Consider the following 26,516-nt stretch of genomic DNA (forward strand, 5'->3'; position numbering starts at 1 on the left):
ATAGCCTAGAGTCGCAGTCATACATAATTACTAAATCATAGTCGAGGAATTGTCGATTTCCAATCGAAATGTCGTCGAGTGTTACCTTTTTCACGGTGATTCGACAGCGAGGTTCTCGAACGCTGGGAATAGAACGGATGATCGGACTTTTAAGCAGAATCCTCGCGGCGCGGCGTCTGCATTATTCACACGGTTCCTCTTTCGCGTCGATGCTTTTGCCCTCGCCACATCCAGTCGGGACGCCATTCTCGCGTGCAGGTGTCAATTTGTCCTTCTACCTCTTTCACACCCTCACCTTCTTCGTCCTTCTGTTTTTCTTTCGACTGTCTTCGTCTCCTTCGTTCGCTCCATCTGCCGAAATGCTCTTCCTTCAGAACGGGCACATTAGACTTCCAAATTATTGAAAGCAACAGCAGGAGACCAAGAGATCCTCTCTTCCTCTCTTTCTCGTACCCTCTACTCCTTTTCTATTTTTTTCTCTTTAAGCACGCTTGTCTCTCCGTCATCTTAGCGATTCCATCTACGTCGGTCTATAGCTAATGGAGGTCCTAAGGATCGAATCCACTAGAGGCTATTTTCGTAGCCGTTTCCAATATAATCGCATCCTCGGTTGGCTGCCTCGGGCTTGGGAAAGTCAATCGTGAGTGTCACCGACGGTGAACATCGTGTCGATGCTCTTCGACTTGACCGTGCCACCTGTCCGTTCATTATCGATGCAAACGCTTCGAGTGGGATCCGTGTCCTCGATTGGCGATCGGCTTTGTCCCGCTAATGCTACGAGACCGACCGACCATCCTCCGGCAACCCTCCGGATTCTCGCGTGTCACTGTTAATCGTTCCCCGAGAAATTGGATTAGGCACGGAGAATCCATTTGTGGAACGCCTTTTGCTTGTATATTGAAGAACTGTGTCTCGTCTACTTTATTTCGTGAACAAGATTTGCAAGATTTGCCTATATAAATTTTCTAGTACCTTGACACTCAACTCTGTGATTCGAACATACGATTCGTTATGTAGCTTTGCCATAACAAAGTGATGTAATCTTTATATGAATTGGTCATTTCATCACCCTGTTAATAACTGACTGTTCAATGAAGTATTGATTGGAGTGTACGTTTCGATGAAAACTAAAAGGCATATCGCGTTGGTCAACGTATTTTTTCAAGCAATCGAACGTCCAGCAGTTCTCGTCCAATGAAAAACAAATTTCGCTGTTAAAAGTGGACAATGCTGTGCAAAAGGATCGGTCGATTTTTCAACGAAGCGCGCTTTACGGGCGAATAAAACTGAAAGTTTTGCGCGAAAAGTACACGGTACTTTTCACAGAAAGGGAGGTTACTGCTAATTTTTATCATCATTCGTGTTGATTGCTTCTATAATTTCTGGTTCTGTCTCAAATCGCGAATAATGAATAAAAAATCTGGCAGTACTAACAATTTAGCGGTAATGAACTTTTCCACGAATTTTTTCATTTTCGCGTTTCTGTTGTTTCGTCGATTCGAATCTATTGTTTCTATAGCATCAGACAGCACGAGTATAGTATTGATGAAATGTTCGTAGTTCGTGGCACGGATAATCAAAACGTTGCGCGTGTGTTACATACGGCGCGAATGCCGTGTGTTGGTTGGATACAAAGCAGCGATTTGACGAGGCTTTGTTTTGCTGATACAAGTGCCTGTACCTTAATTAGCATTATGATCGTGCATTATGTTGAATGAAACTCTGTTTTCGATACCATTATCGTTAATTTTATCATTAGTTCTTAATTGGGATATATCGATATTTTTTGTGCAACATAGGCTTCTATGCGCCAGTTCTGTTTTGTTATAGTAATTGTCGTTGAACGTATCTATGAATTTTGTATTATATTTCTAAAAATTTTTGTTGTAATTGTAATTTTTGATAAAAATAAATTATCTTTTTGGTAGTGGTGTTTGAAGGGATTTTCATAGTATTCTTATAAAATCAGGTTTCCAAACTGCTGAAACCTTGGCAATTTTCTGAAAATTTCTTCATACTAGACACTAGACAGTCAATTTCACTAATCAATTTTATAGATTAATATACATCATATCATATATACATATAATATGCAATGAAATAATCTAAAACTTTATTTACTCAACTCCCCAACTGTCTACGAAAATATCATGTCATTATAAAGTATTTAAAATTAAAGAACATTTAAAAGAAAAGTAGTTCGCTATACATACTGTAAAATATAATATCCGATTCATAATTTACTTTTAAAATAATAACTTTGACATCTTCCTAAAAACAAATCCATCCCTTCCGAAATTACCCTACAGGCGTCCATAATTCGTTCATTCCTGCACTCTCAATTTTATCCCCGAATCGCAATTATAATTTACACGCGATGCAATCCGGCAATTCATAATCCGCAAACGTGAAATCGAAGCAGCGAGGAGATCGGCCTCTGAATGCGAAACAATAATTTCCATCGAGTATCGCGATTTGTTCAGATTACGTGATTAAAAGCCGGGGTTCTGTGGTTTTAACGAAACACGGGGGAGACGATATTATACCGGTCGGCTTTTAAATAATGGTTTTCGATGTTTTATCGTAAAAAAGCGAGCACTGGACGAGGGTAAAACACAGAGGAGTGGGTAAAAAGGAAATAAAAAGAACAGAGAAGACAAGGCTGGAACCTGGAGCGGAACATAGAGAGAGGGAGAGAGAGAGAGAGAGAGAAAGGGCGAAAGAAAGGAGCCAAGGGAAAGACGGACCCCGTGGGTTAATTTAACTTGTTCCCATCGAGACACGCTCGGTTCCTCGAGGAGCAAGGGAAAAAATCGTCTCACTCCGGGGTTAATTTGTAAGCGCTGGTTCGGTTCAAGCCGGAATCGATGGCGAGGCATGAATTCGCGGACGGTTGAAAAACAGTTTGCAGAAGGGTGGGTGAAATAGCAAAAGGGAAAAGACGAGGGAAATTGTCTCGAAACACAGTTTGCCGGTGGCACAGGGGTTATTACACGTCAGTCACACCTCTCTCAAAATTGCGAAAGTTTTATAAGACACAACGATCCTCGGTCGATTACGTCCCACGCGACTTATGACCGGCACCTTTATTATTGCGCTGAGTAGTCTCGTCTTATATTGCATCGCGAAAAACAAAATTGTTTGGACTCTGCTTTAACCGGGGATTTGTTTTATTTTCTGCAAACCTGCCATCTGGTTAAATGGTATTATCTTTTAGCTTTTTATGTTATTCTTCTTTCGTTTGTGGTTTGTTGGTGAGATTTGAATGGACGTTGTTGCGTGGGATGCTTCCGGTGATTGTTGCGTAAGACGTATCGTCGTGTAATATTAAACGGAAGGCTGCGAGTTAGTACTTTCTTCATAGATTTAATCACGTAATGGTGGTAACAAAGTAGAAAATCCACAAGTTTCTACAATTAAAGCAGAGATACATATTTGGCGGAGTTTCGCTTGAAAAATTCTAGCGAATAAAATAACTTTCCGATGACATAAAGTTTCTTTTTCCTAATACTCCGATACATTTCCTCGGCAAATACGTCTTTTCCATTTTTCTTAAGTTTTAATGTAACCTTTATCGATTCTAACTACGATCAAGATTAAGCAAATAAAAACGAAACGTGATTAAACTAAATATGTTTTTAGTTAATTACATAAATTGCACCGGCTAGACGTTTCTCTGAGTTCGTATCATTTTTCATCGTTCTCATCGTAATAGTTTCAGTTCTGAGCTACTTTCAATTTTGTCGATTTTCTCTCATCTTCGAATGCTTCTTCTTTTCATGTGTACGAAGTACCTATCAGCGATAAACCTCTCCCGGCATATGCTTCGCGATATCTTTCATGTCTTTTCCTATTTCTGTATATGGCTGTTCTCCTCGAATATGCATACGATTTAAACAATAGCAGCGCTATAGAGCGACCACTTTTTGCTACATCTCGATTTCCTTCAGTATTCGAGCGGAACGATCTTAAAGCTCGGCAAAATATTCTACTTAGCGATTTTCTTTTGCCATTATGTAGTTTCTTCTGAATGGAAGAATCTTTAAATAAATATAATAAAGAATACGAAGGAGAATATGGCGAAATCATTTTTCTTGAAATGCCTTTTTATCGTATACTCTCTGACAATGTTGATGTGCTACATACGGTACTCAAAATTGTTTCTCAAAATGCATTCAAATCTTTTGTTAAGTATTTAATTTATTACTTTCATTACTAGTTACTTTTCACCCTGGCTTATCCTGGAATACTCGTCAAATAAATCAGAAAATAAAAAATAGTTTCGAAATTTTTTAATCAAGTCACACTTTCAATTTATATGTTTCAATAAATGAAACATAATAATATAATATATATGTATATACAGATAATATGGCAACAAATGAATAAAAATGTTTCAACAACAAACTAGTACTAAAAAACAATAGTATTAATGAACAGTGCTAAAAAATTTGGTGCAAAAACAAATCACTCGACGGTTTGATCGTCATTTAGAGAAATTCTAAACCGATTTTTCAGAGCTTTTGGTAAGTAATCGGAATCGTTTCGATCCACTCGTGTCATCGGATCGATTCGAATTGAAACGAACCGTGTTCGAAAAAACATTTTACCACTGCGTAAAACGCAAGGAAAATTCCGGTTGGTGTTCGTCGCTGTTAAATTAACAAATGTACGCCGTTACCGATGCGCATCTCGCTGAATTCCAGTTATTCCGTTGATCGGTCGCCGTGTGATTTGCAAAATTACTAAAACGCAGATGTAATCATCAAATCTACTCCCATAACATCTCACTCTACTGCTTTTCCACTGGTCGTTATCGTACTTGCCATATAATTGATCAATTTAGACAGATCTAACATGAATTCCAATACAAAGTATTTAAGTAAACTGAAACCACTTTACACGTGTGAATCTGTTACTTACTTTACTTGAATTGTTCTTTCAAGTTTCTATTCATTTTGTCGTTAGTCAATTAGTCGGTACAATCGAGAATCTGCATACTTGGAACATTCCAAAGGAATGTACTCTATGATCATTTGACAATTACGTATGTTGCAAAATGTAGAATTCGCTTTAAAGTTTAGATACGAACGTGTACATTTTCTGTGATTGAGTCCCAGTTGCGGAATACTCCAGTAATTACGACCTATCGAATATAATTCTATACCCATTGTTCACAGAACATTGAGCTTTCTCTTTATAACATTTCTAGAGGATCAATTCGAGAAATTTTGGTCGATTTTCCTGTAAATGAAAGATCAACTGTTTCGTTTGCTGTTCAATTTGCTCGAAGGAGAACTCTTCGAACGATCACGGAAAAACCAGTGGAGAAATTGTCAGAGTATCGTCGATGTTTCACTTGCTTTCACTTGCTTTCACTTGCTTTCATTTGCGGTACCTTTTATCATCTTTCAATATCGTATTAATGGTTTTTGTTTCATTTCTGTTTGAATAAATTGTATTTTTTGTTGATCATCGGTATAACTTATTCAACATCATGCACATTCCGAAGATGTATGATGGTCAAAGAGGTTTCGACAGATAGGTAGATAACGGATTGGGGTGGAAAGGAGACGATATAACGGTGTCCAAGTTTCGTGGCAAGAGCCGCGGTCGGATGAGAATTATTCAAGGATTTTCCAGATAATGCAATAACGTAGCAGCGCGCACACTGCCGCCCGTGAGAAATTAGCGGCATGAATTATGAATGAGACCGACTTCGCCGGCCGTTTATCTTCTTTAATGTTTCTTGGCGTCTTTCGTTGGACGAGACTACCAACAGTGCGTCCTGCTACTCGTGATTTCTTACCTCTTTATTCTACGTTTTCAGCGTGGCACCACGACGAAAACGTTGATATCGGCGATAAATTGGACGTTCTATTGTTTTTCGAAAAAATGGAAAGTATATTGGAATCTTGATAAGGATTCGTTTAGAAAAATGGTAGTCTTTGCGTGATAGTTGGTTTGAAACTAAGTTCGGTTCAAAGTTGTCGAGCAATGAACCGAATGTCAATAGGAAACAGTTCGTGTCATTTGTTTCTTATATGCTATTTTCCCCATCCCGTTGGATCATTCGTGTTTACCAAAAATGCGGCAGATTAATATTTTATGGTCCAGCGGTAAAAGCTGGATAATTTTCTGGATAAAGGCTCTGCATAAAAACAGAACGCATGGTGATTATATGATTTTTGTCTGAATATAATGCGATATGACAAAATGTACATATAGGTACATATATATCTTATACGAGAGTGACAAAGTACATTTTTCGAGAAATTAATTTGAAATGGAAAGTTTGAAGTAGAAAGTCGTTAATAATTCGACCATTTGACGCTGAAAAATTCTTTTTCCTTTTACAGTCATTCAATTTTAAAGGTCTTTGATAGAATGTTGTTTATATACGTAACGTATATCGCTTACTGTTAAAGCAAGAGTTCAAACGATTTCTAAATTATGAAATTCCCGTGAAATTATGCGATTCTCTGTTAAATAATATAACTACATTGGCCAAAACTTCGTTCGATATTTTCACCCGAAAAACTTTCAAATTTAAATTTTGCACGTGTCCCCAAATGTACTATTTCGCTGGTGCGTCGCTCTTATACATCAACATGATGAAACATCTCCTTCACGTATAAATGTATAATTATTTCACAGAATGATATTAGTATGAATAGCGATAATTTCAAAGCGCTGACGTCAAACGACCGCCATTACGCACGAATGTTTCGTACATGCAGCACTCAGTAACAGTCACCTTTCAAATCGAACACCCGTTAAATGCAATTAGACAATTAGCCGCGAACACGATGGAGCAGCGAGTGCTTCGTCGACGCTTTTCACCCTTCTGCCGCGTTGAGAGCGCCACTAGAGCCAGTCAACGAAAACCACGTATTCCGGCAGACGACGATGAGATAGGAACATTCATTGTCATAGCACGCACGCTTCTCTGTCCGAGGGATGTTCGACGACCGGCGACCCTCTTCTCCATGTACTTTGTGGTCGACCGATTTCTTCTTTCATTCTCGATGCACCGGGACAAAAACCTTTTAAACCGTCCCGCCGCCGCATCTTTTCGCTTTTGCGCGCAATTTCAGCTCGCTGCAGTTAATTAGCGCAAGCTCTCGTCTCTTATGGCGAGGATCGGAGAATTCGATGTATCGGAATAAAGAGATTGTCCTTACATTCCCTCAAAATTACAAGATTCCGGTATTTGATTGATTTTAAGTTTCAATCTTTTTTTAATTATTTTAACAGTTTTAGTAATTCGACCATTGTAACATATGTTCTCTTAATAAATGAAATACCAGGGTATTTATATATATTTATCCTCATTGATAGTAAACTTATAAAGTGTTTTTGAAATGTTCTGTGAGCTTTTGAGCTCACTGAATTTGAGCTCAATGAATGGCACCGAGTAATAGAATGTCAGTGATCTGTTGTTGTGGCCTTCGGATGATCTTCGACTCCAATGACATAACCTCGATAATTCTTCGTGGCTTTTAAGTAATCTGTTACCGATTTCTTTTGTCTTCTAAGTTGCCTTGATCTCTCAAGAATCTTGATGATTCCATAGTGAGCTTCAAATGGCCATGAGCTAATGATATTCTAATAACCTTATATATACAGCAATGACACGATCTGGACGATCTTTATGCGAGACGGAAAGGTGAACAAAAAGGTATATAACCATAATGATGTATTTTCTATAAAAATATTTACTTGAACAATAGTCTGGCATTTTACGATCGTCTATGATACAATAGTATCGATATTCTATCTGTTTAATAAACTAGACATCCGAATATACCAATATTTACAGATTAATGCTTTGCCTCGTTCTTTAAAACATTCTCTTATACGATAGAACTCGTCGTTATTTGATTCCATTAATCGCGATTACTCGTTCATATAATCATCCCGAGAAGCAGAATTAAACGTAAAATTTCCACTGGCAGTGAGAATCTTTTGATCAATACCTCTCAAGTTCCAATTTTCGACATTGATCTCGTTTCAAATTATACAATTGTTGTACAGGCATAAACCAACAATGAAAATTAGAACAGGAATGATATTTATATCAGAATAACAGTGAATAATTTATGACGCGACGTGAACGATAATTCATTAATTCGGCTAATTGCGCGGCCGCGATATTCTTCGACGATCAAACGGGTGCCAGCCCTGAATTGTTAACACGCTGTAGCAAATTTAATTGAGCGGTTCGCGTAATTATCGTCTTTCTTCGATCGATTATTTACGTTTTAATGAGGCGCTTTCTAGCGCTAGCGCGCCCAGTGCCGCTATTTTCTATGGAATTTACCGGAAATCCACAATTTATGACAGATATATATATATATAGTTCATATAAGAAAGGAATATGGGATAACATTTTTTCATTTTCGGCTTAGTTTTCGAGAAAATCGAGTTTGAAGATTTACCGAGTATGCTTGAACACGGCTAGTTTCGGACTAAACAGAATTAAATAGTCGTCAGGAAATCATTCTATATGTGAAAATAAATGAAAAGCATGGAATACAATTTTTTCACAAGATCCTTTGTTTTCGAGAAAAGAAATTTGAAAATTTATCATACGCGTGTAGTAGGCTCCATGTTTAAACTTTATTTTCTGTCGATTATTCAACTCTGTCCAGAATCAACTTGACAAATTTTCCACTTTTTTCTTATTTTTACACAGGGAATCCGTCGTGTCCACTTTTGCATGCTCCTTCTTCGGTTCCTGTGTTCTCTACTTAGCATTAGACATGAAATTAATCTTTTATTAAGCTTCCATTTTCTTTGTTCCTTGGAATTAGTTAAATGCACACGCGCATTTTATTTCGATTTCGATCTCACGACATATGTGTATCTCGTTGATTAGTATTTTCTCTCTCTCTCTTTTTTTTTAACGACAGAATACGCCGGAAGCTCCCATTCTGTTCGTCCATTTCATTTTGTTTTTTTTTTCTATTTCTGTTTTTTTAGATCACAGATAATGAGGCCTCTGTGCTTTAAAAGACAAAGAACCGCTTTCGAAATGATGCAATATAAAATACGACGATATACACAGGATATCAATGTGAGGTTTTATTCATCCCAAATATTCACTGCACGGTCACAATCACGATTCGTTTTAAACGTTATTCTAATTTTAAAATCGCGAATAAACGTAATAAACGAATAAACGTAATACACAGGCATAAACACAAGCAGCGGAATAAAATTTGTTCGTTGTTAAATTGAACGACGGTGTTCGGTGATAAAGTAATTACAAGTTCAACGAACAGTTTCAGCGCGAACACCTTTGCGCACCGAAACAATCGTCAGCTACCGACAACTATTCCCACTAATAACCATTCTGGCAATTATCCAAATAATTCCTGTTAACATGAAGCTCATCAAGACTTTCCGCCAACTTCTAACTTTCAACCCATGAACCCGAATAGAATTACAGCCAATCGAATAATCAACCATCGGTAATTGCTTTTCCACTTCTCGATATTCTTTCGTTCCTCATTCGGTGGAAATTGCACGGTTTTAAATTTCAGTTTCAATCGCATTGTCATCTTTTTTGTAACCTGCTACTTCTCGTATCACAGGTTGTGTATGTATGCGTGTCTGAATTTATGCGCGCACCATTCGTACAGGTATATCGTATTTCTGTTTGGCATATTTTGTGACAGCATATCTTTTGGTAGTTTAGTGAAAGGAGAAAAAGTAAACATTATTCCCTAGGACTTAATGCGAATGATATTACTTATATGAAATAGTTATAGGTGTCGGATATTATCAACTATCTCCTGACATGTATTATTTCTCCTAAATGAAATAAACCTTTCCTACAAAATGCATGCACCTATAATTATTCCTAGGATCTCGAGAAAGAAAATTATTACGAAAACAATTACAGATTACCGAAGAAAGATTTTAAATGATTTCAATTGATATCATTGGAATATTGAATTTTAACGATTTTAAATAGAATCTTACGATCAAAGGGTCAATCAGGATTAAGTTAATAAATTAATTCAACGATACGTGAAAGCAATCAAATCACTGAATATCCGGAACTCTATAACTATATATGAAGAACGACAATCAACTAACGGAAGAACTGTTTCAACTTCAATTACATCTTTCCTTCTTTCCTTCTTTTTCCTTCGCAACTCTGCTACGTACCAGTATTCTACGAGAGCGCTGCGGTTTCTGGGGCGAATCGAGTTGCCAAATTTCTGGGAGCCACCCCCGGAAGTTCGCTGATTCGGTATTCGCGAAAGGAATTCCCAAAAATACGTTCGGCACAAACGTTATTTCGATATACCGTCGCGACATCCTAATTCGACGATGCGCCAACGCTGTTCGCGAACTTAGTTTTACGCTCGTAGCCAATGCAATCACCGACAGAAGAAACACCGAGAAGATATCTGAGGGAAAATGTACGCAAAGTTGGATGCAGTAGGACGCGCACGATTTCCTATACGGGATATGACCCTATTCGCCTTATCTGTTCGCCATGCTCGTATCAAAGGTATTTTTATATGCGCATGCGAAACGTTGTACGGATACACGGCGAGTTACACAGTTGTCTTACGAGATTATCTTATTGCTCGCCGAATTTCGCTTCTTGTTGCTTTCACGTCGCGTCGTTCGATTATCAGAAGATCTGATCGGGCGTAGGAAATTTATGAAATTCACGATCGATAGCGAGATTTATGTGTTACAGAAAGATAAGCAGCTGAGTCGATTAGGGTGGATTGTGCATTCATTTTTGTTACGACGTAATCTTGAGCGGCGAAAAAGAAATAAGGACAATTGTAAAAGTAGAATATGGTTAAAAATGAAATTAAGCGATTCGACTGTCATAACGCAAGAAGATGCGAAATCGAACTCGAGGATTACAATTAAACAATTTGTACTAAAACCATGGATATTTGAATCTTTGCTTCTTCAATGAGAAGGTGGGCAGAATATATATTTTTGTCGTTAACTGTATAAATTAAAACGACGTCAAACAAACCAAGTTTCATTCTACTGTCAAATTCGGTTCTTAGCTGTTTATTTTACGTTTACTTGAGAATTCCTATTGCAGCCGGTTATTTTAGAATTGTCAAATTTTAGCCATTAGAAGTAAATTAACGATTCGTGTCAAATATAGGAATAAAGTTGATACAAGGTTTAGTTTGCCAAATTAATTGGAATTTATATCGTAAACAAGCGCGCGCGTGTTTCCACCATTTTATAAATTAAATCTACAGGATCAAAGTTAGTACACTAGTAATCAAATAACGTTCCACGTTGAATCTTCAATTATTAAAACTATTAATAAAAACGACATTGATGCAATTAGGTCGAAACTTTCATATTTATGCACTCGAATATCAGCGCAGTTTCAGTGATATTTTAGAATCGATAGAGAATTTCTGCTTTCTGTTTATAACGTTGTTATACAAACTAGATTTGAACGTGACACATACAGGATGCGATAGCAACGGTCATCTTCGAGGATGCACTGCCAGATACAGAAAGCTTCGCGTACTGTGACATCGAATTCATAAATTCTGATTTGTGCATTCAAAATGCGATAAACGTTGACTCTGTGTTCGGTGATATACGCACGTTAAGCCCGAGCATTCTAAATTTCTCTCAATCTGTTGTTCCGATCCGTTGCGGGGAACGCAGCTTCCATGCATCATTCGGGCTGTTACTCTTTTCCGTGACTGGCGATCTTTCCGACGCATTTCATTAATTAAAATAATCTGACGGTCTCGCTGCAAGTTAATAATGACAGATTTGAAACTGAAAGATTTCTTTAAAAATATCCGTCGCCAGATTTTAAATCAAGATTCTTTAAAAGAGAATTTCATTTTCGATTGAAAATCTAAATCTATTTTTTTAAACAGCCGTTCCTGCACAATAATTTACTAATTTTAAGTAGCGACGCTGTTGAAGTGGTCACCGCTTCTCAGAAAACTCTACATCTGATGTTTTTAGTTTTCTTAATCACTGAAGCCATCGACAGCGTATAGACGAAAGACTGGGACGAAGGCAGACCATAAACGGTAGACAGGCGACGTTAGCCTTGGGGGTTTTCAGTTATAGGGTAACACTGCTAGCGTGCCGATATGGACCAGCTGAAATTGTATTCCTACTTGTAATTACGCTTTTGTATTAAAATATATTTTCTACCTTACAATTTATCCGCGCGTTTCTCTGTTTATATATCTAATAACCTCAACAGATGCTCGTAAATACTCGTAATAAGGTGAAAATACTGTTGCGCAAAGAGTGTTCACAATGGTTTGTAGTTTCTAACGAAAGGTAGATGCTGGAAACACAAATAATTAGCATGTGTGTGTGTAGAACATCCTAATAATTGAACCTTGCTATTAAAATTCGCTCGCATCTTTCAATTTTAAAAGATCGAACAATATCGAATATTTTAAACGATCGAATTTGATTATCGAGGATTGTGAGTAGAGAAAGATAGGTGAAAAATATTTCTCGCCCATCAGTTTCATCTATCCTAATTCAACAAGAATCTGGATATCACGGAGAAATCATACTGGACCGTATCTGTAAACTTTACAACGTTGTTTCCCAGTGTCGACGCGATTAAATCTACCGACCGACCGGAAGCCGCTGAGGGTCGTCATGGTCCTCGTCGTCGCGACGCTCTTGTCGCATACGTAAAACTTGGCGACAGTCGAAAAATATGCAACCAGTTTTATAGCGGTGGTACCCATGGAGTTGCTACGTCGTGACGTGCAACTTGCACCACTTACCAGCGATTTTATACCGTTTCTAGCGCGACCGGAAATCCTCCGTGTCTCGCGTAAAATTTCTCCAACTACCTCTCTCGCTTCTCTCACTCTTGCCACTCGCCCTCGATCGTTTTTTCACAAATGTTTCGGATCGTCTGGTTCATAGCTCGATCGAGAACCCCTTTGCTACGATGTTTTACGATGATTTTTTTTATCGGCGAATGGTTGGCCTGTGTTGTATGTTTTTTATCGATGTCGAGGACATTGGTGACGCAAAGTCTTTGAGATGAAAGACTAGTTCGTTCTTCGGTTTATGACGTGAATAAACTTAAAAAAAAAACATCGTCGAAGGCGATGTGAAATAGGCGGTGACAAGGAAAAGTTTGTGTAAAAATAATGAAAAAAAAAAATTAGTTAATAAAGAAGGACTCGAGTTCGAGGATTAAGGATCTTCTTGCATAATTAAGCTGATATTATTAGAGAAACTTTATGAGTTATCAGTGCTAATAAATAATAACAATAAATAGTAGTATAAACGAGTATTCTTTACGGTGCACTTTGTACTCTTTATTTTGATAAATATTCTGAATTTTTGTTCTCACATCGAATACGTACCCTACCTTTAGGTATTTTCAATAGCATTGAAGTTGGGCGAATTGTTTGATCCTGGAAATATGGAGATGTTCTTTGGTATGGCTTAATAATAAATTAAATAAATGGAATAAATGGAATTGCGGTACATATAACATCGTTTATAATCTGTTATTTATCTTCTCTACATTTTTTCATCGCTTAGCTTCTTAATTTTTTTTCTTCATTTTACCCTGCTTTTTTCCTCTTCTTCCTTTTTCTCTATATTATAATTGATGTATGGCCCCGACGTTTAAGTCGACTCGATCGACTCGAACTTTCTGACGAGAATTTCTTTTATTTTATCTTTTTTTCTTTTTCTTTTTACGTAGAAGCAGAGAAAAAGAAGAGAGGATGTACAAGAGTGGGCCAGGAAGTTTTAATTCATTTTTCCAACGAATCGAAAATTGGTGGAGCGGCGGGCCGGTTAAAGGGTCGAAACTTTCTCAGCCAAGGGATGAAAATTGTTGGATCGACCTACATACGGATGGCGAGAGTACAATCTCTCTCCTTCTCTCTCACTCGCTCTGTTTTTAGTACGTCTAAACTTTTACTATGCATAACTTCATTCTCTCTCTGCAATTGTTTCACACGAGCGTATTTAATTAACGCACGACTCCGGTAATCGTAATTAATGGCGTGAAGATAATGCCGTTGAAAAACGTTGTTTACCGTGTAAATGGAAACTGGCGGCGTGGCGTTCCGTGTATGATACAGTAGTCGACCCAAGAATTACCCGCGTTTAAGGAAATTTCTAATCTTACGACTCGATTATCTTCATCACGAACAGGTTGGAAATGTTGTAAAATTAATCCTTTAAATGATATGCAGTTGTTGGAAATGTATATCTCTGAGGGTAGGCTTTGTTTAGCGAGATAACAATGTTTTTACTCTATTTACACATTACTATAGGAATATACTAGATGATTTAGATATCATACTGTCACTAGATCTTTTGTATAATATAATTTTGTGTAATTGTACGAATAACGCGTCAATTTATGATACATTATTAAGCCTAGAGAATTTCTTCGCTTCTGTTTCATTTGTTTGTGTAATAGGATTATCGATAATAGCGATCCTGTGGTTGTTTCGAATAAACGTTCTATCAAATAATATTTCCTTTTCAAAATTGGTCAATAGTTTATCAAAAGATAATAACAACAAGTGAACATATATTAGTAGATGATCGTATAGGCTTATCTATACTATATTTAGCTTACACAAATAGTTGTTCCCTAACTAGCAATAAATAAATTAAGATCCGTTACATTATGCGTGATCTTAACTTTCGAGAAATTGATTACATTTGCAAGTCGCGATTACAGTTGCAAGTTTTCACACTCCCCCCATTTTGCCGCAGCAAAAGTCGTAACCGACGTGGCTTCCGGAGAAAAATCTGCGTCGCCGACGTCACGGCGGGAACAACGCGGCAAAGTTAACGCGATGAAAGCATCGCGAAGTTGAACATTACGAATTTTCCCTGTATTTTTTCGTCGCTGGTGAAGATGTGAAATTACGTGTGAAAACGTTTTCGAAATTCTAGAATTTCTCGACAACGACGAGAGGATAGGAAGCTGCAAAGGAAGCGAAGGGATTCTCTTAATTTAAGTATATTCGACGCGAGATTGAACGTTGGCACGTTTAACTTTCATGTTTGCTGATGCGTCCACGCTCGTGGCAACACGTGGTAAATGTGACGTGATCATTTTTTCCGGGATTATAGAGTTCACAAGTCCTCGAAACCTTTCGTATGGTTTGCAGATTATGAAAGATGAAACGGCAAGATCTTCTTAAAAAAATAAGTTCGCCTTTCTTCTCGTTTGTTTAAGGATCAGATTTAGAGTTTGAAAGATATCAAGTTTTTTATAAAGTGGAAAAGCAAGACCGCAAAGAGGAAGTTGATCACGGTTAAAATGTTCTTTAGAAAAATATACCAGGAAACAGAAAAAGATAATATTAGATTATTATATAAATTTTATTATAACAATTTTGATGTAAAATTACGAGTTCGATCATTAATGTATACTTCTTTCTTCTTTATTAACTTTCTTTGGTTGGATGCTAGATTTTCCGCTCATAAAATATAGAATTTCCATCACTTTGAATTTGATCAAGAATCTCGAATGTATCTTTAGTATGAAAAATGAACTTACGTTCGAACCTTGTCAATAATCGTCCGAATTAACTTTTCATTTAATAGATACTGTTATACTATCTTTTTATGAAACGAATAAAACATAAAATGTCTCGAGTGATGTTAATTTGGACTTTTGATTGATCATCTTGTCAATCTTCTTGTCAAAAGGAAAGAGTAATCAAAGATTAAACACGAAGAAACTAAACTTAAGAAACAATGTAGCTCAAAGAGTGAGACAACAGGATAAAATTTATGAAACAATTTAATAAAAAAAGCGGAACAACAAAATAAGATACCATTGTTTTGAATCTGGAAACTGGAGCCTGCGGTAGAATTCGGAGAGGCAATGGAAAACCATCGATCGGACGGAAGTTCGACTCGACCGATATTCAAACCGCGTTTCCGCGTCCAAGAGGGAAATATGAAGAAGCGTTACACGTGTATCGACTGCGGCGCATCGTGCCAGTTCGTGTCTCGCTTTGCCACGAACCGAAAACTAGGCTACCGTTGCTTCTCTATCCTGCTTGTATTCTCGAAGCTCTCAAGGAAAGTGGAAATTCCAAGAGGAGGTGAACCGTTGGCAAAAAGACTGACGGCGGTTGCCGCGAAACGTCGTGTCGCGAGGGTGTCGCGATCGGTCCAGCAAAAACGCGCCACAGCGTCTTCCGCTACTCTCTTTAAAAAAGCAGTAATTGTACAAATTCTGTACACAAATACACATTCGTTGGAGGAAGGAGAGAAACGAGGACATCGATCGAAAGGAACTACAAAGGTCGCGATTAATGCGATTTGTTGGAAAAATGGAAGGTAGATCGGTTAAGAAGAAAAAAACAGAAAAGTAAGGAAAGATTCGAAAAATGTAATAGATGGTCGAATGATCAGAGGAGGGTCCAATCTATTAAATATAAATCAGTAAACAGTGTATGTGGAAATGTAGAGCGATATGTTTGGTAGGAAGTTTCATTTCTTAATAAATCGATTTAAAAAGATAGGTTCAAGGAGTACGCGTATACATATTTGATCGTAGATTAGGTTTATGAATTTGTATTTTTTATACACACTATCATCGCTATACGATATTTTTACTATGGTGGATTTTTACTTATACAAGCATGCCAAGTCTCTGGCGTATCGTGAGAAAAATACGAGTATAAAATAGCTGAAGGAGAAAATTTGTCTCTAGTTGAACACTTGCAAAATGAAAATATGTACTCTAGGAAACATTCACTGGAGTATAATAGAGTAAGAGGCAGAAGCCATTTCCAATAATTCTTAATAAAAAAAGTCTCTTCAGCAAAATGAACATCAGAATAATGTCTGTTAGATGTAGATGTAAGAGAGATCACATGCGAGTGAACGCGAACATGTACACCACAAATTTTTAACATCAGTTTATTCGAAATAACGCTATCTATATAAGAAAATGTTACTCTACACTTTCGACTTTGATTTTTTCATGTAAATTTATCCGCTTCTTCAGTCTGCATGACTTGCAAGGAAACACGTTGTATATGCGAGATTTAAGGCAAAATTATGTAAAGTAGACAGCAGAGAAAAGGGGAATGAGAGAGCCGGTAAGGTAAGGGTGAACGTGCATGCGAAGAGGAATTCGCGCGCGAATCACGGGGCTGGTTTCCGTGTCGTTTGGCGTCTGCGTCCCGGAAAAAGGGGTAGACACAAGAAGAGTGTGTCCTCTAACGTCATCTTGAGATTAGTCGAGGCCATGCAAGACGCCGGAAGCCTTGGTTGACGAACTGTCGGCCAAACAGAGCGCGAAAGGCCAACGAGGAGGCGGAGGCCAGGCGTAAAAGACTTTACACCGATGTGCACAGTGTTTCGCGTCGGGGGAAAGCCAGAAGGAAAAAGAGAGAAGGAAAAAATACAGGAAATATAAAATGTTAGCAAAGAGACAGGTGAAAGGTTGACGATGGTATTCAGCATAGGTGTAACGGTCTCAGCGACCTATTTCCGGCTGGCTGGCATGAATAAAGGCTTTTATTTTTCCAGCAGCCCCGGCGACGCCCTTTCCTCTCGTATTCTTTCGCGAATCCACAAGTACAAGAATAGAAAAGGATTGAAATATACATGTGTATATGTGCACTCGGAAATACACGTGTATCAATGTTTAGGGGGACGTTTAAGGTTAAGGGGGACGAGGGAAATTAGGTACTTGAATTTATTAAGATTCAAACTTTCTCGTAAGGGGATGAAGTTAGATGACGAAGAGATAATGTTACAGGGTTTGGAGATTGGTTTTGGGGAATAGTGTTTGTAATTGACTTACCTGGTCTCCTGAGTCTGTGTCGAGGTTGCTGTTAGCTTCTGAAACCTCTGATACGTCCTCGATGATGGAGTCGCCGATCGTGCTGTTGTCGCTGACCACAAGGCCTAACAGGCATATCTGAAACAATATATAAAATTCCGGTTAAAGTTTTTATTCCTTAAAATAAATTCTTGTTGTTCATTCGCGAAGAAACAAATCGACGACTTGATATCGCTAAATTGTCATATTTGCAAAACTCAGTTCGGTATTATTAGTTTCAATAGAATATTGTCTTGAATTTGGCAGCATTGGTTAGAAAAGGGTTAATTTCAATATCTGTATTTTCAAAGAAGGTAATTGACTTTCACGATACTCGGAGGATTTAATATAATATTTAACCGATATTAATCACTGAGAAATGTATGTAATCTGAAACTATTCACACTCTTTGAAATACCGTCGCTTGTTTTGGTCGGTGAAAAACCGTCGCGTCGATCGCGCGATAATAGAAGAAAAAAGTAGTGCATGGTTTCCTATGTCACCTCGTCGAAATAAAGAGACATTCCGTCTCTTCGCAGCGAACGAGGGCAGCGCAATTTAATTGTTATCGTACCACCACCTAAAAACGGACACTCACTTTCTGGGATTATCGTGCAAGGTGGAACTTTTATAACGAGTTTGAGTTCGCTTTTTCATCGCACGTAGGGTCTCGTTCTGAATTTCGTTACGCTGATTTTTCCAGGAAGCTGAATGATCTATATTTCGCGACACTCGTGTTACCGTTATCAGGTATATTTTCATCGAAACAACCGTGAGTTTGTGATTGTGTTTTGTTTGCATATTTGGTATTTCTTTAGATCGATGGTGCTTTGTTTTGTGAAATTAGTAGTTGAAAAATTATATAATGTATGTAGTATCGTAAATATAATATTATAATGATGATTTATTTACGATGAATGAATTGTACAGATATTGATTAATCACAATAACGTATTATGGTCTAGACAACGCAATAGTCAATTTGTAACTCTCGTCACAACGGATCCAACTCACTCCCTCTATCTCTCTCTCTCTCTCTCTCTCACGCGGACCACACTCTCACGACAACACTGGCAACACTGTCGCTTCTTGATTTGCACTCTCCGACTCCTCAAAATGGTACTGCCCGCTCTTCGATCTTTTTTGTCTTCTCTCGGAGACGACCCCCCACTACGCTCGGGTCACGCCACCGTTCGCGCCTATGATCGCCTATGCACCTTCCTTGTGTATGTGAAAAAAAACGGACCGAAGGCGAATCGACGTTTCTGGAACTATACGCTGGTCGCTACATTGTATGCATTTCGATGGTCCTATACGACGATCTGTCGTCGTATAAATATATGATGGATCAAGCGTATGCCCCCCCCCCTTTTTTTCTATTGCATGTATATGATTGTGCATTTCTATTTGTATGTATGAGCGTGACAGCGTTAGAATAAGTAATAATTTTTATGCTAAAGTATGGCGGAGTATGTTACGCAAACGAATTCCGTTTCTACGAACGAAATCTTAGGAGTGCCTGATTAATTGAACTTTAGCTAAGCTCCTATTATCCGAATTACCGCCAAACATCTAACGATAAGATGTAAAACTGTAAGGCACTGATACGCATTATGTAACAAACCCTCCTGCTTCGCAGTCGATACGAAATACACGTGTGCAACATTATTATGTATTTAGGAGCAAATATTTCTTAGGATCCTCTTACATGAACATGAACTGTTAACTGAAGGAAAAATTATAGGTGGTGGGGAGAAATAGGCGGACCTCTATTATACGAACGACCTGGTTACATGAACCAACGTGTCTCCGACAGGTTCATGTAAACGGAGTTCTACTGTGTTTATAATGAAGAGCAGTCCGTATTGCATGTAGAAATTTGAGAGTATGTAATGCCATATGGAAATTTGGTTTTACGTGACAAGAATGTATTTAGACGTGCGAAGGCTTCAAGAATGCATTGTGATTGGAAAGAAAGTAGTATTGATTCAGAACAGCATAATATCGTAGTGTCGTGAAAATTTAAAAAAAGCAAAGAAAAACATGTAAACTCTAACTAATAAAAATCTACCTCACTCATTTCAATCAATTAATCGTACATGTGAAGATTAATTGGGACTGGTTAACCAGTGTCTTGGTTTATACGATTTGGCTGTTTAGATAAAATTATACATTATATTTCGTTTGTGACTATTAAATGTTATTTACGTAAAATTACATTATTTAAAGTTGATCGGTTGTGTCGAGGTTGATTGATAGAAGAACGAGTGGATGAATTTGTAATAGAAAAATATATTGAAATAAATAAAGTATAAGTATAAGCATAATGTATAAGTTTATGCTGATGCAGATCCTCGCTCTTGTAACGTCAATTCATATCAGACACCGCGGGCAGGATGGCGTCCAGATGTCTGCACATCCTTGGCGCGTACCCTCAATAGTCCTAAGTACTCACCGGGGGTCTTGGAATTTTCATAGTTAAGGTCCTTCAGACCAAGCGAGTATCTCTTGTCTTAGGTTTCCTTTCACGTTTATTGTTAACATAGGTTAACGTCTGGTATGTTCCGTTAGCAACTTTCTCACAAGGGCGGCCAAAACCCCTCCTAGTCCACCAACCGTCTTATTATCCAATCGGAGGCGGTATCTACTGCCCTCGCTTCCTTAACCAAAATTTTCATCAACAAATCCGATAGTCCCGTGTCCTTAGACACACTCACCCCTAGTTTTCCTCAGACACAGTATCGCCAGTAAAACTCACTTATTCCGTATCCTTAGAACAGTCGACATATCTTTACCTGTCTCTACCCTTATAACAGTCGCGTACTTAACGTATCGGTGTAACTAAGTTTTACATAACGTGGCTGGAGTGAATTGTGATTTATGTTAATTCAGCGTGTATTCCAGTTTGATTGCTGAATTTGTAATAAAGTTTAATTAAAACAAAATTAATAGTTGTGTTACGACTCGACTATTTTTATTTTATCACCCAACCCTCAAGTTTACGTGACACTCTCATAGTGTTACTGTTACGTTCTATTCAGTTGCCGATGAGAAGGTAGCGTTAATCGACGTTTAATGCAACTGGCAATAAGCTCCACTTTCGGCTAACCTGCTATGTGCGGGAATACTGGCATGGGAGAGAATTAAAGTTGTTCGGAAGTAAATTAACACTATGTAATGATTTATTCAAATCTTACTCGATTTCGATATCGACGATTGACTGACAGACTGACGGATATGAAATTCTTCGGTTGACAAAATGATGATTCTTCGATAGACAATGGTAATTATTCGATTGACGAACGGTAATTATTGTATATTGAGTCGCCTCTCTGAGTCGCTACATTTATTTATATCTGTCGGAGATGAAAAAACGTCGGAGTCTTTCTTTTGAAAACGTTTGGGAAGATGCTCAACGTTTGTTCAACTGCCGACTTTGTTTACAATTTAAACTGTCTTAATATCGTTATAAAAAAAATTAATTATTATAAAATTGTTCCAAAAGCTGTTAGATTTGACGTTTGATAAGAACGATGAAGACGAGCGTTTGTAACAGAAATGTCACGTGGAACCGAGTGTAATGCTTGGCGCGCGTTATTAGCGATAAATTCAGACGCCTAGACCGCCCTGTAATTAAAGGTTAACGATAGGCGCCTCAGGCCTCTAGAAAATGAACTCGTACGCTTCGAGATTAGTACACTGCGAGGCAAAGATACCCTTGCCTCATTGATTTTACGATCATGACGTTGTGTTTACCGGCTTGTTATTAGTCGGCGCGATTAGATTTCGAATAGCCTTCAACCTTGAGTTCGTTAAGGTTTTCGAAAGAAATTCTGCTCATAGTTGTTTGAACCAATAAATCACTCGTGGAATAGTATTTTCAGAATTTCGTTTTTACTTCGTTTCCAATGAAAAAGGAGGACGGTTTATTCCAAATTTTCTAGAAAATAGGAAAGTATTTCTTTCGAGAACGGTGAAACAATGTTTTACTGTTATTATTTCACAGTTGCTATACTATGAATAACTGTACTGCCACTGTAAATTGTATAAATAGATGTAGTTTTTAAAAATGTAGGAACTTTGTTTAGTTATTAAACATATAAAATAGAAAATTCTTTAAAGAACAAAATTAGAATCATAGCCAAATGATGCAAATAAATCACAAGCTCCTGTTAAATGTTATTTCCTTTTGAAAAGTGATAATTAGAAAAATTCTGAGATTTAGAGTCTAAAGAAAATAATAATAGTAAATGAATGTATAATAGATAATCTATTATTATGTCCATTATGTCCATGTCTGCACAGCTAATTGTGCACAGCTAAAAGAGATATAGTAAAATTCAAACGTTCAAAGTTCGACGACTATTGGGCTACAAAGAAATCATTAAGATTACGTAAATGAAGTCGAGCGTTTACTCGCAATCATACAAGCGATCATTAAAGAGATTGAACGGGAAAGTTTCAAAATATTCGGAGGCTATAATTCTCTGTGGAAATTGATCAAGTCGTAATACTTGGTAGAGGTTTCCGATTGAAACTGGGAAGTCATTATTCATCCTACGATCATTATGATTAGCCAATCGACCACCTAGGGCGTTCGACGGTGAACGCGTAGACTTCGCCATTGAAGAAGAAAAAAAAAAAACAGAAAATTATAGTGTTCGAGACCAACGATCGATTAACCGATCACCGTTATTATCTTGCTGGTAATACGTTCGCCTAACTATTGACTATCGTTTAATCGCGCCAAACATGCTTGCCATCGACTTTGAAACAAATTCGTACAAAACTTAATTTAATCTGATGAAACATAAAGATTGTTTTGTTATTTACCTCGGATACTTAGGTCAAATTAGATTAATCTGTACATTATACACGATGCTGCAATTTTAATAACTGACAATTTATAAATCATGCTGCTTCGAAGTATGAGCTATTTTTTCATATCTCAAATTGGATTGTTTTACCGTTTACGGTTTTTAACGAATGTAAAATAATTCTGCGATACTCCGCTATATCATATCATTGTTCGCCAAGACAAATATTTGAAATGGAATAATTTCCAATAAAAATGAAAATTCTTTCCTGAAATATTCAAATATAGAATTTCTCTTTCAACATAAAGAAAGATATCGATAAAACTTACTGAAAATAACAAGATATACGAATGCTAAATATTCAACCAATGAATGCCATACGTAAACAGAAAATATAGCAAGATATTCACAGAAACGTCGAATATTGATATTACACGGGCAACTAGGAGTCATAGGAACAGATAAAATCGTGCACACACGTGGTTTGGTGAAATGGCAGAAGGACGATGGAAAAGCGCAACGTATGCGTGTCACGCGCACGCTCGTTCAGCGCGCAATAATATCGATGAATAACCGAGATTTCAATTGAAATACGCGTGGTTCGAGGGACAGGCTGACGATACGGATTCGATCGTACGTAGATCGGCGCGAAACGAACCAGTTTATCCATTGAAAATTTATGCTCAACACGGTCGGACTAACGAGGCGTCTACGTTCGATACCGTTTAATTCTTATCTGGCCCCTCTCTTGATTGGCTCGCGTGCCGTGCCTGGATTAACGCCGACGGTCCACATTAATTCTGGTAATTAACTTAGTCTCCCGCCTCGACACGACCTGAATCGCCGCGGCGCGCTCCGATACTCACTTTCGAAACTTCCTTCACGTGGCACACGATCAAAAACGTCCTTGGTAATTGAATCGATCGCGACTCGATTAATGACCCGTCGCTCCTGTTATCGACTTCACCTTAACGGATCTGCCCGGTTAAGGAAACTCTCTTACTTCTTGTCGGTATTTTAACGATGGTGTGGCCAAGTGGGTTACTTTGTTGGTTTAAGATTCGATGTAAACGGCTGGTGTGCAATCATTGTGATTTTGCAGAGGTAATTTTGCACGATTTACTGTTCTCGCTACTCAAATGGTAAAATTATGTTTTTGCAATTGCGCGTGTATACCAAATCATCAGAAATGTTAAGAAAAAGACTAACGTAAAATATTCATGGAGGTAGTGGTGGCGAATGAAAGGCCGCGAAGGGTGAAATAATTGCACCACAAAAAGAAAGCCTACGAATTTTCAATCTTTACCGAAATTTTCCGTTTTGGTGTGAACAAATGCATAAGCCATTAATTTTATTATTTATTATAAAACGAGAAACTCTATTTTTGGTATTTATTTCTGTCTTCTTGCAATTGGTGTTCGAAGCTTGTAAAAACTCCGAAGAAATTAAATGTTTACCAGAAATGTTTAAATATTGTGTTTATCATAATTCCGTTTAATAGATATTTAACAGGTAAGATATTGCTTTGGGCGATGCCATTGAAATTAGTTACAAAGTTTATATACCTATGTAAATTCTATATGTTGCTACGCAATGGTATGTTACATAAATCGTATTGAAATATTAAATTATATAATGTAAATCCTACACTGGAACGTAGTTGTTCGTCCAATTGTTACAACACTTTCCCCACCATGATGTATACACAGAAGGAACTACATATCGTCGAAGGATTACGAAAGAAATGGCATGGTGAGATATTTAGATTTCGTTGAAGAATTAAAAAAGGCTTTTGTTCGTGAAATATTGTTGTGCCTCGCTGGGGACTGAAGCGTGCTTGGAATATTTGCATCGTAACGTAAAGAGATTCGAGATGAACGTCATCGATTAAAAAATTTCGTTCTCCAGACGATGACGCGCCTCTTTCAGGTGTCAGTGCACTCGTCGGGGAACACCAACGTGGCATGTGTTGATGCTGCCCGTTGATGATGCTCGGAGTGCCTCATCTTCGATACATGCAAATTTCTTCTTCACCGACACTTTCCGTGCCTTGTTTGTCTCCTCCTGTGTCAGAAACATCGTGCTGGGACAAAATATACATATATCTTGAACCGGGAAAACTTGCATCGACGATAAATCTGCATACAAATCTGATTTCGTTTTTGTAAATAGTTTTTATATCCTAGTTTCTTTTATACGTAATTCTGTGGAATCGAGATAAATAAATTTTCCATTCTTCTTCTCGCTTATGATAAACTTAAGAGGTTAAATCCATCCATAGAAGATTAGTAAAAGTTAATCTAGAGATAAAATTCTAAATTCCTTTTTACAAAACTAAATCTACGAATGAAGAATTAGCATAACATTTTTTTTAAGTCCAAATTCTCTACCACACTTGTATGAAGCCATAACAAGATTTTCAAGTCCTATTTCCAATCTAGAGATTAAATCTCCAACGAAACTGTGATAAAATTCTTTATTTCCCTTTCCGTTTTCTTACACCTAACGCAAGAAACTTCACTCGTAAAGAACTAGCAGAAAATTTTGCTATCTTCTTCTCGCTTTTAATAAATTCAAATTCGATCAAATTCAAATTTTGTCGTGAGTTAACAGAAAAAAAAACTAGTAAAACACCATCTCAAATCAACTTCTCGTTGATAAAGGACCTTGGAAGGAATTCCGTGATCCTCGTCAGCGTGAACTGGAAGAGAAGTATGATGCATTCAGGATGCGGCACACGGATCACCGTTGGTCGTAAACGTTTCACGGACAGAATCATTTTTCAGCCTCCGACCGAGGGGATACGGTGGCGATTTATCTCGTCAATCAAAACGCCGCTTTATCGTCGGAGAAAAATTGATATTCGATTACATGGCCCCCGTCTGAGGAGGTTCGTTCCGTGCCGTTTTCAAAACGGACCACCACCCGCCGGAGGACGAAGAACACGGGACGCTACTTCGCGTTCCCACGCGAATAAGATTCATTTTCCCGACGCGAGAAATTACTATCGAGGTGAAGGAGAATAGCTTGGCCTCGCTAAAAGGCGGTCCGTGTAGACAGATTAGATTCTCCTCGAGGATCGCCCTAATCTTCCTCCGGGACCCCTTTGGACAATGCGTTCCGCTCGATATACACGTTGTATCGGTTAAGATAACTTCTTTATTTATGATCTTGGTTGGTGGCTTCGCGTATTAGTGGTAGCCGCCCAAGTAATTCTATAGGGTGTTTCAAATAAGTGTCAAGCTGCAATTTTTAACGTCGTTATTAATCACTTTTCTAACGTTACGTGACTTGAAAGTTACCTACTCATTTGTTTACATGATTCAAAAATTACGTTGTGTACTTATTGTTATACTGTCTTTTATTAGTGTCTTTTATTATCGTCTTCAGTAGAATGGAAAAAACGCAATTGCAGTTTTTCGTGCAAAGAAAAATCTCGTTATAGAAATTTCATATATCTTGTTTCTATTGGTTTATATATTTGATCACATTAAATGTTACTTTATAGACCTTAACATGGAATCGTTCGTTAGAATTATGTCTCTCTATGGAGTATTCAAATTGTATTAACGGTATATTAAAAAGAGGGGTATATTATATATAAGTAATTGGAACGTACTAATTTTATAAATGTATACAACAGTACGAATGAACTCAATTTTACTTTGTGCGATTTTTGTGAATCCTACTGTATGAGACACCCAGTATTTACCTGCCGGTTGCAGGGTGATATCAGGTTTGAAGGCTGCAATATTTCTCACGTGGCGGTGATATCCGAACAGGATAAGACCGGTTGCGCAACTGTGGGGCTGGAGATTTATGATATCTAGTTTTTGATGCACTTGCGTCGTGGGAAATAAAGAATT

At 37.7% G+C, this 26,516-nt stretch overlaps 1 protein-coding gene across 2 annotated transcripts in view; it reads right to left on the reverse strand.

Moving 5' to 3' along the window:
• The window catches only part of nolo (ADAMTS-like no long nerve cord), a 280,796-nt gene that overhangs the window by 94,102 nt on the left and 160,178 nt on the right, over positions 1-26,516 (reverse strand). For both annotated transcript variants that reach the window (XM_076620070.1, XM_033336905.2), the window contains exon 3: positions 17,816-17,932. In XM_076620070.1, coding sequence (XP_076476185.1) covers positions 17,816-17,932 — 117 coding nt within the window. The remainder of the gene's footprint in view (positions 1-17,815; positions 17,933-26,516) is intronic.

This window comes from Bombus vancouverensis, chromosome 7, assembly GCF_051014615.1.
Source record: "Bombus vancouverensis nearcticus chromosome 7, iyBomVanc1_principal, whole genome shotgun sequence".
Lineage (NCBI taxonomy): Eukaryota > Metazoa > Arthropoda > Insecta > Hymenoptera > Apidae > Bombus > Bombus vancouverensis.